At 50.3% G+C, this 19,449-nt stretch overlaps 1 protein-coding gene across 1 annotated transcript; it reads right to left on the bottom strand.

Annotated features, from left to right (window-relative positions):
- Positions 1–829: 829 nt before the first annotated feature.
- Positions 830–12,871, bottom strand: C6H1orf116 (chromosome 6 C1orf116 homolog). Its single transcript, XM_077902317.1, has 4 exons — positions 12,681–12,871; positions 7,635–7,817; positions 5,038–5,215; positions 830–3,487 (listed from the first exon to the last, which is right to left on the bottom strand). The coding sequence occupies exons 2-4, from the start codon at positions 7,737–7,739 to the stop codon at positions 2,082–2,084; spliced, it is 1,689 nt and encodes a 562-aa protein (XP_077758443.1). The 5' UTR covers positions 7,740–7,817; positions 12,681–12,871; the 3' UTR covers positions 830–2,081.
- Positions 12,872–19,449: the final 6,578 nt, after the last annotated feature.

Raw genomic sequence — 19,449 nt, 5'->3', positions numbered from 1 at the left:
TGTTTTCTTGGGGAGATATTACCTTTACCTGGGAGTGAGGGTTTAAGAGGCTAATTGCGAAAAAAAAAGAGGCTAATTGTGCTGATTAGCCTTGTACTGATGCTCCCAAGCCTGACAGTCTAGGGAGCACCGAGTTTCCCTGTTAATCAGGGCAATTGAAGAAAATAAAGTGATCAATCCTAGGTTCTCTTGAAATGCACACATGAAGCAGTTCAAACAAACACAGCATGTGTCAAACCAGTCCTCCAGGAGGGCGCCTTCTCTCTTTGGGGGAGTCTGTAATAAGGAATGGCTTGGCCAGTTGTGGGAGTCCCTATCAGCTCTGACAGACCAGGCCCTTACCCAGGGCCAGGAAGGCACCAGGATTTTGGGTGTGTGTGTTTGAGACTGCGTACAGAAACTGTCACACCCACACCCCACATACCATGACTGGGTGGGGCCATTTGTTGTCTGTACCTTAATCTTTTCATCATTTTCAGAATCACTATGCTTTGACAGTGCTGGGTCCCGAAGGACACAGCCCAGAATTGCTCAGCAGACCTAAGGGCCCCTTTCCAACCACAGTCCCCTTTTGTCCGCCCCTCACATCTGGGGCTTCTGGGCTCCAACCACAGCCAAGAAGGATATTTCTTTCCTTAGGGGAAGCAGGGGTCATGTCTAGCTGTGTCTGATTTCCGAACTTGTGCCCACAAGCCTGTACCACCTACTCGTGTTACCCTCCTTTGGCATTTTGTCAAGTTGCACAATGTGGTCGGGGAATTGGAGTTCCTGGTGAGTTATTATATCGCTGCTTTCCAAAGACGTGGTAGGAAAAAAACAACACTCGACATGGTCTTGAACGACATTTAATCTCTGGCGTTCCAGGAGACACTCGAGGATCGTGAAGGGCCTGAGAGTCGAGCCGTTGACGGTGACTGCTGAGCCTGAGGGTGCGTGTGGATGCACAGAGGCACCGCAGGAGGAGGCATCGTGCGGCGTGGCCTGAGAAGCCAGAGTCCCTGTTCTGCTCCTGAATGGCAGAGTGACCACAGGGGAGTCCCTTCCCCTCCCTAGCAGTATGGGACAGGGTTGTCTCGTCTCTAGGACTCCCCCCACCCAGCTCTGATATTCGGGGAATAACTAGCAGAGAATGTACCGTGTTGCCTTCCCATAGAAATGGGCACGTCTACATGCAGAAGCCACGGGTTCCCTTTCCGCGCGGCCTAGGCAGAGGCGCCCCGAGTTCTTCAGTATTTATAGAGCCTCAGGGCTTAGACTCCCATCTCAGCGTGCGGGGGCCTGGGATCCCTCACGTCACGTGCAGGCTGAGATAGGGAGCAGGAGAGTCAGGGACCGCGGCACAGTTCACTCTTCGAGATCTGTCAGGCCCACGGACAAGGATCCTCCCCACTGGACGGGTGCTGGGTGGTCACCTCTCCTGCCTTCGCAGGCCAACCGGACCTTGCCTGCTTCCAATCAGCTGACAGTTTTCATCACAGGGATGTGTCCCACCCTTGGGCCTGGTGGGGAGAAGGCAGTGGGGCAGCAGATGAGAGACCCACCCCTGCTGGCACCCCCGCCAGAAGACCAGAGCGGAGAGAGGGATCCCCCAAGGTATGAGCCGACCTCCTGCCGTGCGGGCGTTCGGGGAGACCCGCATTTCACATGACCCTGACACACCCATCGTGTCGTGGGGCTTTTTATTCCTCGGGCTTAGCCGCCCATGTCTTCTCAGCTCTGGCTGGGCTGAACTCCATCCCGCGTGAGCAAGTCTCCAAGACGAGCACAACTGTGAGCGACGACTCGCCGTGTCCTATAAATAGCTTCAGTGATACACGCAGCCCGGAATATACACACGCGCACACGCACACGCATACACACACATGCACACGCAGGCTGTCTCGTGGAAATCATCTTCGGGATGATTCGGGCAGGCACTCGACGACACGGCCGCGCTGAGTATGAACGTCTGCGTATGCTCGGAGTCCCGTCTCCCCCCTTCGCCTCAGCGAGGGGAGCCCCCAGGAGAGAAGCCTGTTCGCCCGAGCTCTGAGCTGGAGGCCGGGGAGGCCCGAGCCTCCTCTTCCTCGTGTGGCCGGCGACTACTCCTTCAACAGGCCCAGCTTCTTCAGGGCTTCCCTTCTGTGCTCGTCAGGGACGCCTTTGGGGGAGATCTTGACACTGACGCAGGGGGGGCGAGGCAGCCTGTCGCGGCCCTGCCCTTGGAAGGACAGGCGCTTGGAGGCGCTGGGCTGCTGCAGCTCGGCCAGCTCGGCCACCCGGACCCCTGCGAAGTCCTTCCCGGTGCCCAAGGACGCCGGGCGGGGCCGTGTGTTTCGCAGGACGTTGGGAGACACCTTGCCCAAGAAGGAGTCTCTGCCCAGGGACGAGCTGGTTTGGGGGCTGGGGTCCTTCTCCGCCGGGAGGCAGCTGCCCAGGCCCACGCCCGAGCGCTCCAGGGTGTTGGACTTGAAGCTCATCTGTCTCAGGCCGGGGATGCTGCTCTCCTGGAGCGTCAGCGCCGGGTCGGGCCTCCGCTGGGTCAGGGGGCCGCCGGCCGCCGGGGCCTTAGGGATGGGGATGGGCCCGGATTTGGTGGCCGGCAGCGGCGGGGAGGCCTGGGCCGGGGTCGGGGTCGGGGCCGGGGTTGGGGCCGAGGTCAGAGCCGAGGTCGGGGCAGGGGTCGGGGTCGGGGCCGGGGTCGGGGCTGGGGCCAGGGCCGAGGTAGGGGCCGAAGTCCAGGCCAGGGTCGGGGCCGAGGTCAGGGTCGGGGCCCGCGTGGGGGCAGGGCCCGGAGCCGCACCAGCAGGTGCAGCGGCCTGGGGGCCGGGCCTGGGCCGGGGGCCGGGGCAGCCGGTGCGGCCACTGAAGTGGGGTCCGGTCTGGTCCTGGTCCTGGGGTAACCCCAGCTTCTCCAGCGCCTCCCGGCGCGCCCTCCTCTGCTCCTGCAGCGAGGTGGCGGCGGGGCCCGAGTCTCCGGGGCCGCCGTCGGGGTGGCGGGACAGCCAGTTCTGGGGCTCACCATGGAGCCCGCTCCGACTGCTCTTCAGGACAATATTGGGGGGCAGCTTCCGGGGCTTGGGGGCCGGGAGTGGGGCCAGCCGGGCACCGGGGTCCGCGCCCGCGGGGCTGGCAGCATCATGGGCTCTCGCAGCCTGGGACCCCGGGGTGGGGGGAGGCGCGGGGCCGCCCTCCTGGGGCTCCTGCCACATGGCCTTTGTCGCCGGGGGGCTGAGGGCCCGCGGCCCCGGGTGGCCGTCGCGGGAGGCCCCGCCTGCCTGAGTCTCAGCACCTGGGCCCGCCGGCCGGTGCTCAGGCTCCCCGGGGCCGCTGGTGGGCCGGCTGCTCCTCCCGAGGTCCTGGCCACTGCTGATGCGGATATTTCTGGGGAGGCTATAGGAGCCAGACCTGGGGCCCAGGCCCTGGGGCTCAGGCAGGCGGGGCGGCCCGGCCGGGGGCCCTCTCCTGGGCTCTGGGCCGCGGGGCGCGCTCCTCTCCGCTGGGTGTCCTGCGAGGGTCGGGAGAACAAGCACAGAAGAGTGGGTGCAGTGAGAACCCCCTGCCCAGGGCAGGCACATCCTTCCTGAGCTCCCACCTCGCCTTAGCCGCGGGGTGTGCGCTTTGCGGAGCCTCTGCTCTCTAAGGGGCCCCCTGTTGCCTGGATATCACTTACACGGGCAGATGGACACTAGCCGACTCCCTACAACCAAGGATTAATTTTTCATGGCGGTTGGGGAAGGAGCAGCTGCACAGAACTCCCGTCCTGGCCTCGGGCTCCTCCCAGCCCTCTACAGAAACACGGGGCGGGGGGGACTCAGCACAGCCCGCTAGCTATCCTGGGGCGCCCCAGGTCACTGAGTCCCGGGGAAACTGAACGCGAATAGCACCAACAGCTGACATGCTCTTGCTGTGACCAGACTTGCCTTCCTCCGCCTTCACTTTCTTTTCTTTTTTTTTTTTTTTAAGATTTTATTTATTTATTTTTCATGAGAGACACACAGAGAGAGAGAGAGAGGCAGAGACACAGGCAGAGGGAGAAGCAGGCTCCGTGCAGGGAGCCCGATGCGGGACTCGATCCCGGATCCCAGGATGACAGCCTGAGCCAAAGGCAGATGCTCAACCACTGAGCCACCTGGGTGTCCCCCCACCTTCACTTTCTATGAGCACCTGAATGGCTCTGTGATGGCCACAGCTGTCCCCACACTGGAGAGTGACATGGGCTCTTTTTTTCCAGCAAGCGAGGCAGGTGCCTCGGGCCCCCTGGGCCAGGGAATCAGTCTCAGGAAGCAGTGGCGTCCTCGTCCCCACTTACTGGCCTATGTCCACGGAGGGCCTAACACACTGTCGGGACGCCTGGACTGTCTCCTTCTGCCTGTGTCCCTGTCTCTCTCTCTCTCAGTCTGTGTCTCTCATGAATAAATAAATAAATCTTTAAAAAAAAAAAAAGACACACACATTGTCAATCAATGTTTGCTAAATGAATGAATAAATGGTCGTAGTCGCTGTACCAGCGGGCTGTCCTCAGGAGTCAAGTGCCCGCCTCACTCTGGGACATATGATCCCACAGTCACAGCCACACGTGTGTACCATCCTGTCCCCCTTCTCCTGAGCCTCAGTACCACGGGCTCTGCACACTCCCTCACAAGAGCCGCGAGGTACCACCCACTGAGGCTAAGGGAGCCCTTCCCTCCTATCTCTTGCAACCTCCTTCTTCTGGATCATCCAGATTAGCTCTCCAGAATCACTCAGTGTCCCCAGAGCAACACCCACCCCTCCCTGCCGCCCTCCCCCACCTCTGTGGTCAAGTCTCTTCAGAATGTCTCTGGGAGAGAGTGGGAGCTGGTCAAACCCTCCCAGGCCTCTGACAATTCACAGGAAGCCAGAGAAGCTGGCCTGTGAGCAGTCCCTCGTCCTCCTCCCCAGGACAAGGCCTCATCCCAGCCGGGAGGGAGCGGGAGAGGAGGCCCGTTGCTCCCTCTCAGCCCACGGCCCTGAGAGCAGAGGCTGCCCGGGCCTCTGGGTTTGCTAGAGGCGCTCCCCCAGCCGGGCCTCTCTTACCCTGGGGGGCAGGCTGGGCTGCGGGCGGCGCTCGGGGGGCTCGGGGAGCTGCGTCTTGCTCAGACTCGTCCGTGGACAGCCCGCTGTCAGCCTCAGCGTCCAGTGAGCCGATGGTCTCCTCCAGGAAGAGCAGACACTCTTTCTCTTCAGCGGACAGGAAGTCGTAGCTGCTGTCGCTCTGGAATGAGGCGTGGAGGACCGAGAGGATGAGGGACTGTGAGAGGGAGCTCCCCTGAAACTGGTGGGGCCGAGAACCACCCTGCGTCCTGAAGGAATGCTGAAGAGCTGGAAACCTTTCCAGGAGGCTTCTCCGCAGACTGTGCAAACTGTGCGGGAGTTGCCTCCTGAAACCGCAGGCCCGGACGGGCGCAGGGATGTGGGGCCGAGGGCCCACGGGCACCCATCGTGGGGCAGCCAGGTGGCAGTTGACCTTTCTTGGCTCAGTCCTGGGTGGAAGGCTTGGGGGAACAGATCAGAAGCGGTCCCAGGTTCTAATTCCAATTCCTCTGTGTGAGGAATTGCCAAGCATTTCACGTTGTGTGTCTCCGATTTAGCTCTAAATTACACGGACAACAGAATGATTTGACCTTAAACTTGAACGGTATTGTTTTTAACTTTCAAAGTACTTTTGCATACGCGACTGGTATGTCAAGGACGGTATGAGGGACAAACAAGAAACTGTGGCCAACCACCGGCCGGCAGGCCAATGGGAACTGTGGTATGAGTAGCCACAGATAAATTTACTAAATAATGTACACTTGACTTTGTAATGCATTCCATGCAGGATTTTTTCCTTTGTGTATTTGCTCTCTTGATGGCATTCGGTGCTGGCTAACATTCAAATAAGTGTGCATTTCTTAAGCAAATATTAACTTGAGGAGGGGAGGGTAGAGAAACTGGACGGGTGTGGGAGGAGGAGAGGGCAACATGGTGTGAAATATCAAGTAGATTTTAAAGTAGATAATTGTCATGATGAAAAAGCACAGAGGGATGTTTGGGAAAGAGTGTTATGGCCACTTCCAATGGTTACTGCTTGTGTCCTATGAGGCCAGCAAGATCCACAGAAGAGTCCCTCTCTAAAGTTGAAAGTTGAAGGGAAAACCAAAAAGGCAAATGGAAATGTAAGAGATTTGGCCTGAGTCCCTTCTTGGCATGTATCTCCACCCTCTTCCTAATATTTGAGATACTTCAGAGTTACATATTCTCCAGACCCACTCAGATGGCCTGGGAAGATTTTGAGATGGCCCTAAATATATCCTAGGAGATGGTTGTTGGAATAACCCTACCAGCTCCCCTGGCTCCTTAAGGAGCCACCTGTCTGTTGACAAGAGTGAAAATTCCATGTTTAAGGAAGCCTCAGACATACCCTTGGGAACCCTGAAGTCGATTCCAAGGGTTCCCTGAACAAAATCTTCTTTACTGCCCTTTTCTTCCTCAAGTAGCCAAGGATAAGCCAACCCTGACTTTCTCCTTTCTGGATGATGTACTTGGGAAACCTTTAATCCCCGTCACATTCTGTGTCCAGTAGTATGTAACTGCTCATATTGTTCTCAGCCTAATAGAAACAGAAAATTGTGTCTGTGGTCCCACCGTCTCAGGTCAAAAAGAAATTATACCCAGGTTGCGTGCACTTTGGATTGTGTATGTGTGTGTGTGTGTGTGTGTGTGTGTGTGTGTGTGGCTGGCCTGCTTTCTCTGCTCGAGTTTTACATATCGTTGGCATTTGGTAGAGATTCTTATAATTCTTAAATTTCCAAGCACCTCCATAGGATATAAAGCAATAAAGTATAAATTGTCAAGGCTTATTATGTATGTGACCAACACCAAGAACAAAGCAACACTTACATCCAGATATAGGGCAGACCTACTCTTTCACACCAGCCTCACAGCAACTGAGACTTAAATTCGTTCCCAGAAAAATTACAATTGACTTCACGCCACTCACAAACAGTTACACACGGTGACTTTGGAAGATTCTGAATCTCTGCTCGTAGACACAGGCTATTTCTTTTCTCTACAGAGGCATGTGCTAAGTGTTTGTCATTCATTCCCCCCAGAACCCCATGAATTCAGTGTTTGCATTATCCCCACCTTAAAATTGAGGAGTCGGAAGCTTACAGAAATTAAGTAATTTGCCCAAGGCCATCGGGCTTGTAGGTAGAGAAATTCAGACCTGCTTGGCTCCAGAACCCAGGCTCCTAATTACTCTGTCCCTTTGACAGAGTTTCCTTTGATCTCTGCGAAAGGAATGTGGCCTGCTGCAGGAGACTTCAGGACTACAGGGCTCCAGGGATCTGCGATCCATGATCCATCCGGTGCCACCAGGCCCCCAGATCGCTGGCCCTCACCCCCACCTCAATGTTGTCCCCAGTGAATGAAAACTGGGAGCAAGTCTCATCGGTCCTACTGCTCTCGGGGGCCATCCCACCCTCTTCTCTAGAAAACCAGGGTGACTCAGAGGCAGAAATACCAAGGGGTGTGATTCACTCTCTGATGAGGAAGATGAAAGCGGAGGAGCAGTGAGGCCGGGAGGGCAGGGCAGGGCAGGGCAGGGCAGGAGCAGCGAGCAGGCCAGGCTGCGGACAGAGGGTACGTACTGATCCTGAGCCGGTGGCCGTGGCGCTCATGATGCTGTCGCAGCTGCCGACGCGGGTCCCGGGTTCCGAGCCAGGCCCCGCTGGCCACAGCTGGCTCTGGGGCATCGCCCGAAGCAAGTGCAGGGGCGGTGAAAGGGGCTCCCAGGGGGGAAGCGAAGGCAGTGGACAAGGTCCCAAGCCGGCCTGAAAAGAGAAGAATCAAAGCCTGTGTGAGCCGGGCTGAGGCTCTCCGGCAAGGCGGCAGGGACACCAAGCAAGCAGGGGGCTGGCGGCAAGGGGCCGGGAGCTCCAGCACCCTAAGCCTGGCCCGGGGAAGGGCACAGAAGCGGGCTCACCCACATGCGGGGCGGGGGGGGGGCGAAGTTTAGGCAGGAAGGAAGGAGATTCCATCACTTCCCTAGTGGCTGTCGCTCTCGGAACCGGGGGCCTCCCCTACATGTCCTCAACTGCAAGCCATCAGGAGAGAGGGGCTAGGAGCTTGGGTCCCGGAGGTAGTCAGATCTGGATTCAAATCCCACTTCTGCCATCTACAGTTATGTGACCTGAGGCAAATTACGCCTGGACTCCGTTTTTTCTCATTAAAACAGGTTAACGTAGGATTGAAGGAGAACAGTTAGCACAGCTTAGTTGGTAGTAAACACTCACTTGATGAATAAGAGAAGAGCTGCTACTGTTCTCGTAATAAGAAAAAGGCAAGATCTATCTAGGATCCACGTAAATCGAGGTAAGGCAACGAGAGTTTAGAAAAGGAGGGTTGGGGTTAAATGGGAGAGAAGGAACTCAGGGCCGTCAATAATAGCAGCTGCATAGGGTCGTCATGAGCATTGACTGAAATAGTGCACACAAAACACGTCGTGTAGTAACTGCTGGCTGCCGTCAGAGCCACACCGTCCCCCTCCCACCCCCACCACAACTGCCACCAATCGGCTCCCTGAGCTGGGGGGCAGGCACAGGACCCCAGAGGCTGCCACAAACAGCAGTCTCCCTCCTGTGCACCGCCCCCTAGACGCTGAGCTTATTTCCAGTGAGGTTCCCTAACCCTCGCCAAATGAACAAGAGAAATGTGCTGTGTAACTTCCTCCCGGACTCCAACTCGTAGGGGAAAACGGTTTCAACTTCGCTGTATCAATAGTGATAACAAAGGAAGGCAGTGCCATCTTCCTTCTGAAGATCTCAAGCTCTGGAAAGGCCAGAGGTGACTCTCCCACGTTAAAATTAAATCCCGGAACAGTTACGTTCAAAAGACGGTTGCAAGGTCCAGTTGAGAGTTTGGGGAGAGCTAGGATCAGAATCCAGTTTGTCTGATTCTGAATCCTACTCTTTCCTGTGACACCATGCTGGATTTTTGACTACCTTTTGACTACCCGATACTAGGTAAAATGTCCTAGGAAAAATGTGTTCTACTGGAGATGTTGGGACCTGGGGTTTGGATCCCAGGGAGGTTGTCCTTTTGGCCTCTGCCAATAACTGCTTCCAGGGCCAAGTCAGGTTTGGGCTGGGTGAGTCAGCCTGCAAACCCTGTAGAGCTGATAAGCACAAGGCCTCATGGGGCTCCTCTCCTGCTTTCAGGGAGGCCTGCAAGTGGGGCAGGTAGGGAGGAGCAGGACAATGGGGGGAAAAAGAGGAAAAAAATCCCAGTGAGCCAGACACATGGAGTTCATAAGGGTCCATAGAGACAGGACCAGAGGGGACAGAGATGCCAAAGAAGCCCAGCGAGAAATCAACTTCAGGCAAGACGGCTCATAAGGTTTCTTCCTAAGGCTACTTTCCCAATCTCCAGAACCCCAAAGAAACAGGAACATGAGAAGTCATGTGGATGGGGTTCAGTCACCTTAGCTATCCACCCCATTCATGACCATCTAGATTCAGAAGAGGACTAACTCATCCTTGACATTCTGCAGGGCTGAGGCCATTACAACCAGAGACCCATTTCTCACAAGCCTAGGCACGCAGAAGGCACTCGAAAAATGCTAGACAAATAGCCCTGTCATCTGTTCTAGTAACTATTGAGTTAAGCTGTTGGAAGATCTCTATTTTTTTTTTTTGGCTTCTACTCTATTACTATAAACTCTTAAGTATTTTACTGCCCTGAGAACAGGTGGTTCAGTGGCATTGGGGCCACGCTTCAATTAAACTAACATTTCTGAGCCCCTGAGAGGCATGGGGCAAGCAACACTTGTGAGGCAAAGGCACTGTTTCCAAGCAGTCAGTGTAAATCCAAGGGTCTACTTTTTTATCTGTAAAATTATAGATAACTAATGGCAATAATTATCAATACCGTATTAATCATTGGGGCTAATATAATATTCTCTGTGAATGGGTGACCAGATGTTGCCTCTTTCTTTTCAAAGACAATTACTACCCTTGATCTTCCAAGGATGCTTCAGACTGTCTGGTGGCTTGCTAGCCTCTCCTTCCTCCCAGGGCCACCTATCACATGCACATTTTGGAACTAAGGACAGCCTAAAGTAGCCAGGAGAGAGACGCAGCGTGAATAGCACTGCTTCAAAAACACACAGCAAGGTGAAGCCCCCAAAATGCCTTCAGATATGCTAATGAGATCTTCAGAATAGCCTGATAACAGGCAAGATGGGATACTTTCTTCTTTGACAGATGAGAAATCAGGGGCTCTTTCCCCTTCTCCTTCCCAAAGGGAAACGGGATGACATATAACAGCATAGACAGGGCTGCCTGTGGATCCCGGCCCCTCCGGAGATGCAAGAGGGTCATGAACCTAAGGAAAGATCATTGGTCCCCTTGACTAAACACTAAGAGCTCTAAGGTCACCCTTCTACTTCACGCCTTAAACCCTCTAAATTACCTGATTCCACGTAATGCTTCCAGGTCAGCTTTTTGCCCCCACAAAAGGTATTTGCAGAGTAAACAAATGACACCAAATGCCACTGAAGACCCTGTCACCTACCAGACACTACATAATCACCGCAGAAGTGAACCTGAACCTGAAACCAAGGCCAAATGAGCCCTGAGGCACTTACTTGTCTCCATGCCACAGTTTCTGATCCAAAGAGTCAGAACCCCAAGAGTCTCTTCTCTTCATCCCACCCTTGCACCCTTGCACCCTCCCTCCCCGCTCCAGCCTGACCTGGATGTTACATTTCCTTCCACCAACTTTACAACCTTGAAACTTGGGGGCTATTTCAGGGCAGCCATTGAGACCTGAGGTATTCCTACCTGATAAGAAGCCAGAGAAACAAGCAAAACACTCAAGGTGAGAGTTTGCTATCTTTTCACCCTTGACCTCTTGGAGGGGTTGGAGGGGAGGAGGAAGTGGGTTGTAGAATACACGCAGCCTATGGTCTGGGCCACCCGTGCAAAAGCACGTTAAATATTAACTACTCCACCGAAACCAGCCAAGTCTTGGAGGAGAGTAAATAAAGAGCATGTGGAGTTCTGGCATGGGGGTGGGGGGCGGGGGCTGCGCAGGCCTCCAGCCCCATTCCTGTTTGGCTTCTGTGTACCTTCCAACCCGGCCCAAGGCCCCCTTGTCGCCGTCCCCCCGTGAACCCACCCCCGTATCTCCAACAGCTCAGCCCCTTTCCCCACCAGTCGAGGAGATTTCCTATTTCCCTCAGACCAAGTGTCTCTCCTCGCTGACTGTCCAGGCCTCGGGCTGGGGAGCATCCCAAGGAAGATGGCAGGGGGACTAACAGTTGCATGGTGACTATATGCTTCTCCACGAGCACAGGGTCAGGTTTCTGAGTGTGTTTAGTCAACGTTATCATCTCCTATTTCACAGGTGGGTTGGAGGCAAGGGCAGGTGGAAACGTCTTCTGCACTGAAGAGCTTTGTTCCATACACAGTTCTCTCATCACCACGAGCTCGCCATCTACGGCGGACTCTGTCCGTGAGTCTGCCGGGCCGGTTCTGTGGTGTGGGCTTAGCTGAAACCAAGAGTTGGCCAGGACTGGCAACCCAACACATTTGCTCAGGGCTTGCGGGTGCCAGGCCCTTGGAGCCGGGCACCGCGCTGTCCCCACTTTGCTCCTTCCTGCAGCAGGAGGACAAGAGGTGAAGTGAGGGGCCAGAATGTGACCCCCTGGACGCCACCCCCAGCCCAAGGTGGCTAATGGAGAACTGACCAGCTACTCTGAACTGACTTGGACATCTAGCTTCCCCGTGCAGGGGAACCTGCCACGCATACTGTCCGCTGGGACACCTGGAGGAAAACAAAGCAAGGCCACCACAGTGGTCTGCTCCTGCTCTCCAGGGACGGCCACACGGCTTTGCCCCGAGCCCGCCGAGAACTCCAACCACTCAGGTATTACTGGGAAAGATGAAGGTGGGTGAGGTCCCGCCACAGCGTAGCGAGCGGCTGCTTGCCAGTCTCTGTGACTAGTAGTTGGAACCTTAACTGGGTCGAATCCAAATAAACTCAACTTTGCAACTGGATTATCCATGGGTTTTCCAAAGATGAACTGGTAGTCTGAGTTGGGAGTCTTCCCAGCTTCACATGCCCTTACAAACAACCTAGCACAGCTCATCCTTTACACGCTTGTCCACACACAGCTCCATTATCACGGTACCATTATTGAACACACACACAACACTGCACACTTTATTTAAATAAAGACACACATTGAGTTGATAAACCATGAGACAATTTCCTGTGAGAAATGCAATGGAGAAACTAAGGCCCTCTCCTCCCCTGATCTCCCATTTTGAATCCCTGTACCCCCAACTCTTCCTTTCCAAAATCACAACTTCAATTGCTCAGAGAAGGAAATTTCCAAAACAAGCCAATTTTATTTTTCTGGTTGTCTGCAAAATAACGCTGATCCAACCGAAAGAGGCAGATGGGGGAAAAAAATGCATCCCAGCCCTGGTCTCCACAAAAACATTCCAATCTCAAGAAGCTACCAGGCTACTCTGATCCCAGACTGGACTCCGAGAGTTGAGGAGCAGAGAGGAAAGCCCCCTGGCTGGGGTTGGGGTGTACAGGGCTCCCCACAGCCCTGTGGCTGACTTCCCACGAAGCACCCCCTTCTTGCTGCAGAATAAGCAGTAGTTGGTTAGTGATTAACTCACCTTCACTGGATGAGGGGCTGAAGAGAGGAAAGAAATATCCTTTTATTTCAATGGGCAGATACGGAGACAGAGACTGCTTCCCCTCCCTTCCACTGTTTTCTTCTTTTGACCTCCTCCAGACTTACCTGGACAGGTAAATGCTTCATCTGCGCTGCCCCACCCTACCCTGCCACTGACTCACAGCCAATCCCAGCCTTCCCTCCCTACTTCTCATTCCAGCTGTTTCTGGCACGGAGGGTGTGGGAAGGGAAATGGGCAGGGCCGGGCTGCTCTCACGTAGCCAATCATCTCTTGCCGTCGCTCCCCCCTTTTTAGAGTGAATAAAGAGCCCTTAAAGGAAAAAAAGAAAGAAAGAAAGAAATAGGAAGGCTGGAAGGAGAAGAGATACTTTTGGGCTCAGACTGGAAGAGGAGAGTTGGCAGGAAGGGAATAGGTAAAAGATATTATTTTAAAATTTTAATATAAAGAAACACAGTATGCTTTCCTTCGTGTCTGCTTGAAACTTGGTTTTCTATCTGGAATTGCCTTCCTTTCCTCAGAGATAAGTATTGCCCTGAATTCTCCAAGTTAAAATCCGCTGTGACCAGTTTTGTCAACAGCTTTTCTAGCTGTTCAGAAGCACTTTCGCCCTCAAGCCTGGTCCTAGCATCTCTTACTACCAGCACCTGCGCTCAGGACTGTCGGAGAAGGGGTCTGAGCCTGCTGGAGCTGAGCCACCCTTGGCCAATGCTCGGCAATGACCTTCTTAGCCTCATTTATTTGTGGGGGGTGTGGAACCATTTTCTCCCCCAAGAGGTCCCTGTCCTGATGAAAAAGTGACTGGGACAGTCTTGAAGGAGGGAACATGCCTGCTGTCATCTGGGTCTCCGGTCTCTTTTAGCTGCTCCAGGAAGGTAGCGATGAATACGAAGACATAAAAACAAAATAAGCTTCCAACCAGTGTAGCTACCTGTCTCCTTCCATAGGCAGACTCTTTGCATCTGTTGTTAAAACAACCTGAAGAGAATTAGGGAGAAAGGTGTAGGTGGAAGAAATCACTGCTTTCAGCAGGGGAGGAAAAAAACCTCCCTCCAGGTATGGAGGCTACTTTTATCAGGACTTCTGCCTGGAAGCCGGTTTTTCCTGAATATAGGTTATCCCTGATACCAAAAGGTCAGGAAGTAAAATGAAAATCAAAGTACGTTAATAATCGCCAACATTTATTGAGCCCTTGCTATGTATTGAGTATTATGCGGTGTTAAGCATTTTGATGCATCATTTAAGTTTTATTTCAACTTCAAAGGGCAAGTACTATTAATATCCAAATTTTACAAGGACATGAAGTAACTTGGACAAGATCATGTAGCTAGGAGGTAGCGGAGCATGGTTTCAATTCAGGCAGTATGACATCAGGCTTGCCGTGACCGGTAGGATACCAGTCTCCCTCCATTTTGGAGAAATTCCCAAGCACACAATGTGAAACAGAGAGTTGGTAGGTCTAATTCTAACAGTTAGATTAATCCTTTCCCATCTCATTTCTGTCTTGTAGCTCTTCATATCTCTATTAACAAGATGACACATGGCTTTCATCTCTCCTCTTCCTGTGATCACAGTGGGTAGGAAATGAGAAGTGCAGTGACCCTGGGGTCAAGAAAGAGAAGAAATGGGGCAGGACCAGTGAGGAGGAAGCAGGAAGGAAGGAAGATGCCTGGGACATATCCTATCAGCAGCATATGGGTAACCAATGCACTGAGCATTTAAGGCTGATGACCTCTCTTTGTGGTGTGTCACTCAAACATGTATGATGTCATAGTAGTAACGAAACAGGAAAGGCACCTCCGTATCAGCAGGTGTTCAGTGCTTACTAGTTACACCCATGGATGGAGTCACTGAAGCTGATCCAGCTTTGTAGGTGTGCGATTTGAACACTTGCTAGAAAATTGAATTTGACTTATGAGCATTAACTTCAAAGATGGTAGTGGGCACAGCCTTGTTTCCGAACAAACACAGTTTCTCAGTTTATAATAACATATAGTTTAGGGGGGCGCCTGGGTGGCTCCGTTGGTTAAGCGTCTGCCTTCTGCTCAGGTCATGATCTCAGAGGTCCTGGGATGGAGCCCTGTGTCAGGCTCCCTGCTCAGCTTGTGCCCTCCGGGTCTATGCTCTCCCCTCCCCCCTGCTTGTGCTCTCTCCTGCTATCTCTCTCTCTCTCTCTCTCTCTCTCTCAAATAAATGAGTAAAGTCTTTAAAAAAATAAAATTAGTGTAATAAGAAAGGACTCTTGTCTTTTCACAAGTAGAAGGGACATAAACAAAATGGTTGTTTTGTTCCTCTCTTTCCTTTCAGACATCTCTTATTGAAAGTTATGAAGTATTTCAGATACCCTGGCATAACAAACACCACGGCACCAACACCCAGCTCAAGAAATAGAACATCACAGTTGAAGTTACTTACAAGCTTTGCCTCTCCCTTCTCTCCTACCTACTCAAAACACACATATGCCCCTGCTGAAATGAGCCACCATCTTGAGTTTGGGGTTCTTCATTCTCCATATCTTTACCTGTTTTACCTGGAATCTTTTTTACTTTGCTTTTTGTTTTATTTTTGCTTGGAAGAATGTCAAGTGTCTAAAGGTTCCAAGAACATTGGAAAGGAGGCCTGGACTAGGGGAAAGAGAGGCCTTCCAAAATCAGAAATACTTGAAAGACTAAGTAGCTCCACAGTTGATGTATGTCATCATTTGAGGAGGAAAATGTCACTGCTTTTTGCATATGAATTCTTGTTTGTTGACCTGACTCTGAAAACTAATTACAGTCCAGTTCACCTGACTCATTTATGTCCTCCCCTCTTCATCCTGTATGCTGTTGTGGTACAGTTATTTGCTCAACCGACAGAGGCTCGTGTGTGGTTTCCTTCCTCAGTGGAGTCTCCTGTTGACTATGCCCAAGTCATTTCTCCTACACACACAGGTGCACACACACACACACAAACTTCAAAACCAAAATGTACCACAATCATTGGTTAATCTTTCCTCTTTGGGTCCCTTATTAAGTTGAACTCTGCACAATAGCTGTAGACCTCCCTTCTAAGCATTCATGATACTTATTCATTCACATTATAGTCACATCCTGTCAGTGTCTTTCTTTTCCTTTTCCTCTCCGAAGGAAAAATGAAGTGACTTAGGAACATGCATTATCACCACCCTTAAGAAAATACAGGGTGAAAAAAAATAAAAATAATAAAAATAAAAAATAAAAAAAAAAGAAAATACAGGGTGCCCACTATGTTTGTAGTATTGAACGTGTGCTATGTCTGTTTTTCCAACATATTAGGGGAAATAATACTACTTATTATCAAGTAGTAGCAAGAGAAAACAGCGAGGGAAGGGTTCAGATGAGGGTGACTATAGCCTGGCTATGCGCCATAGAATTGACAGGCCATATTAAGACATCAAATAGATCACCATGTTCTCACCAAAATGGTATGAGTGTTAAGCCTACAATAATTAGAGGAGAAGTACAGGGTGTAATTAAGTGGGTTTGGATGAAGAAATTCTGAAATTAATCATTAAGTCTTTCTTGGGAGTAGATTTTTTTTCTTTCTTTTTTGAGATTAGTGTCTCTTTGGCCCACCTACTATGGAAATTTGGAGGATTCAGCAGTTCTTTGCCTTCCAGTGCTAATGAAAGTTTGAGGTCTGAGATCATCTATTAGGATCAGAGAGTTTTGTAAGTAATGCCAAATCTTAACATGTTCAAAATTGAGCTCATGTTGTCCCCCCCCAACCCCATCCCAAACATGTCCTCTCTCCCTTTTCCCCATGCCAGCTTATTGCATCACCGTATTCTCACCCAGACTCTGTGCTCCATAGCAATCCTCTCCTATCTCCTGTGAGATCGTTCCAGCTCTTCCTCCTCTCTATTCTGCTTCAGGACTGCACTAGTTACAGGGTCATGCGTCACTGAAGATGTGAAGAGACTACAGGAAGGTCCTGTTTCACATCTTCCGTTTTATAGATGGATTTGTAGATGATCTTGTCCACACTCTCAATATTTTAACGCATTTTCATAGCATTCAGGATTAAATTCAAAGTGCCTGTGTAACATAGAAAGACCTTCGTGAGCAGGCCCTACATGCTTCTCCTCTCATATATTCATCCGTATTGTTTATTACAGTCACATCTAGTATTTCTGAAACTGCCATGCTTTCATGCTTCTCACCTTTGCACAAGCTGTACCCTCTGCTTGGACCCATTCCTATGATGCCCGCCTGGCTATCTTATCCTTCCTTCAAGTTTCAACTCAAGTACCATCTTCTTTTTGGAACATGATGTTAGGTGCTGCTTCACTATGATCTTCTGACACACCGTATACATCTCTGAATTTAACCCACTAGGATGTAACTGTCCTCTTTTTCCCTATAAAATTTGAATTCCTGAAGAACATCAGATATTTCTGAGTAATAACTCTTATATTATAGTAGTTCTATATTAATGCCAGAACTGATGATGAGCTCTGAATCTCCCCTTTCCCTGCATCCTCGCCAACATCTGTCATTTCCTGTCACTTTTAGCCATTCTGACCAGTATGAGGTGGTTTTTCATTATGGTTTTGATTTTCTTGATGCCAAGGGATGTGGAGCATTTTTTCATGTGTCTGTTGGCCACTTGTGTGTTTTCTTTGGAGACATGTCTGTTCATGTCTCCTGCCCATTTTTTGATTATATTATTCATGCTTTGGGTGTTGCGTTTGAGAAGTTCTTTATAGCTCTTGGATACTAGCCCTGTATCTGATAAGATATTTGCAGATATCTTCTCCCATTCTGTCAGTTGGCTTTTGGTTTTGTTGACTCTTTCCTTTGCAAAAGCTTTTTATCTTGATGAAGCCCCAATAGTTCATTTTTGCCTTTGTTTGCCTTGCCTTTGGAAATGTGTCTTGCAAGAAGTTGCTGTGGCCAAGGTTACAGAGGTTGCTGCCTGTGTTCTCCTCTAGGATTTTTTTTTTCCTCTAGGATTTTGATGGATTCCTGTCTCACATTTAGGTCTTTCATTCACTTTGAGTCTATTTTTGTGTATGGTATAAGAAAATGGTCCAGTTTCATTCCTCTGCATGTGGCTGTCCAATTTTCTCAACACCATTTGTTGAAGAGACTGTCCTTTTTCCATTGGATATTCTTTCCTGCTTTGTCAAAAATTAGTTGACCATAGAGTTGAGGGTCCATTTCTGAGTTCTCTATCCTATTCCATTGATCTATGTGTCTGTTTCGGTGCCAGTGCCATATTGTCTTGCTGATCACAGCTTTGTAATATAGCTTGAAGTCTGGAATTATGATGCCACCAGCTTTAGTTTTCTTTTTCTACATTCCTTTGGCTATTTGGAGTATTTTCTGATATCATACACATTTTAGGATTCTTTGTTCCAGCTCTGTGCAAAATATTGGTGGTATTTTGATAAGGCTGGCACTGAATGTATAGATTGTTCTAAGTAGCAGAGACTTTTATTTTAAAAAAATATTTTATTTATTTATTCATGAGAGACACACAGAGAGAGGCAGAGACATAGGCTGAGGGAGAAGCAGGGCAGAGGGAGAAGCAGGCTCCCTGTGGGGAGCCCAATGTGGGACTCAATCCTAGGACCCAGTGATCATGACCTGAGCCAAAGGCAGACACTTAATCACTGAGCCACCCAGGTGTGCCATAGCAGAGACATTTTAACAGTATTTTTTTTCCAGTCCATGAGCATGTGACATTTTTTCCATTTCTTTGTGTCTTCTTCAATTTCTTTCATGAGTGTTCTATAGTTTTCAGAGTACAGATCCTTTGTTTCTTTGGCTACGTTTATTCCTCTGTATCTATGGTTTTGGGTGCAAATGGGATTGACTCTTTAATTTCTCTTTCTTCTGTCTCATTGTTAGTGTATGGAAATCCAACTGATTTCTGTGCATTGATTTTATATCCTGCCACTTTATTGAATTCCTGTATGAGTTCCAGCTCAATTTTGGGGTGGAGACTTTTGGGTTTTCCACGTAGAGTATCATGGCATCTGCAAAGAGTGAGAGTTTGACTTCTTTGCTGATTCAGATGCCTTTTGTTTCTTCTTGTTGCTGATTGCTGAGGCTAGGAATTCTTGTACTATGTTTAACAGTGGTGAGAGTGGACATCCATGTTGTGTTCGTGATTTTAGGGGAAAAGCTCTCAGTTTCGCCCTGTTGAGAATGATATTTGCTGTGGGCTTTTCATATCTGGCTTTTATGATATTGAGGTATGTTCCCTCTATCCCTACACTGTGAAGAATTTTAATCAAGAAAGTATGCTATACTTGTGAAATACTTTTTCTGCACATAGTGAGAGGATCATATGGTTCCCTTCCTTTTATTAATATAGTGTATCACATTGATTGATTTGCAGATATTGAACTATCGCAGCCCAGGAATATTTCCCACTTGTCATGGTGAATAATCCTTTAATGTACTGTTGGATCCTATTGGCTAGTGTTTTGGTGAGAATTCTTTCATCTATGTTCATCAGGGATTTTGGTCCATTATTCTTTTTGGTGGGGGGATCTTTGTCTGGTTTTGGGATCAAGGTGTAATGCTGGCCTCACAGAAAGAGTTTGGAAGTTTTCCTTCCATTTCTATTTTTTGAAACAGCTTCAGAAGAATAGGTATTAATTCTTTAAATGTTTGGTAGAATTGTCCTGGGAATCCAACCGGCTCTGGACTGTTGTTTGTTGGGAGATTTTTGATGACTGCTTCAACTTCCTTCCTGATTATGGGTCTGTTCAGGTTTTCTG

The sequence above is a fragment of the Canis aureus genome, chromosome 6 (genome assembly GCF_053574225.1).
Source record: "Canis aureus isolate CA01 chromosome 6, VMU_Caureus_v.1.0, whole genome shotgun sequence".
Taxonomy (NCBI): domain Eukaryota; kingdom Metazoa; phylum Chordata; class Mammalia; order Carnivora; family Canidae; genus Canis; species Canis aureus.
Note: the sequence above shows the minus strand (reverse complement) of the source record. Positions and strands in the feature narration are given on the sequence as shown.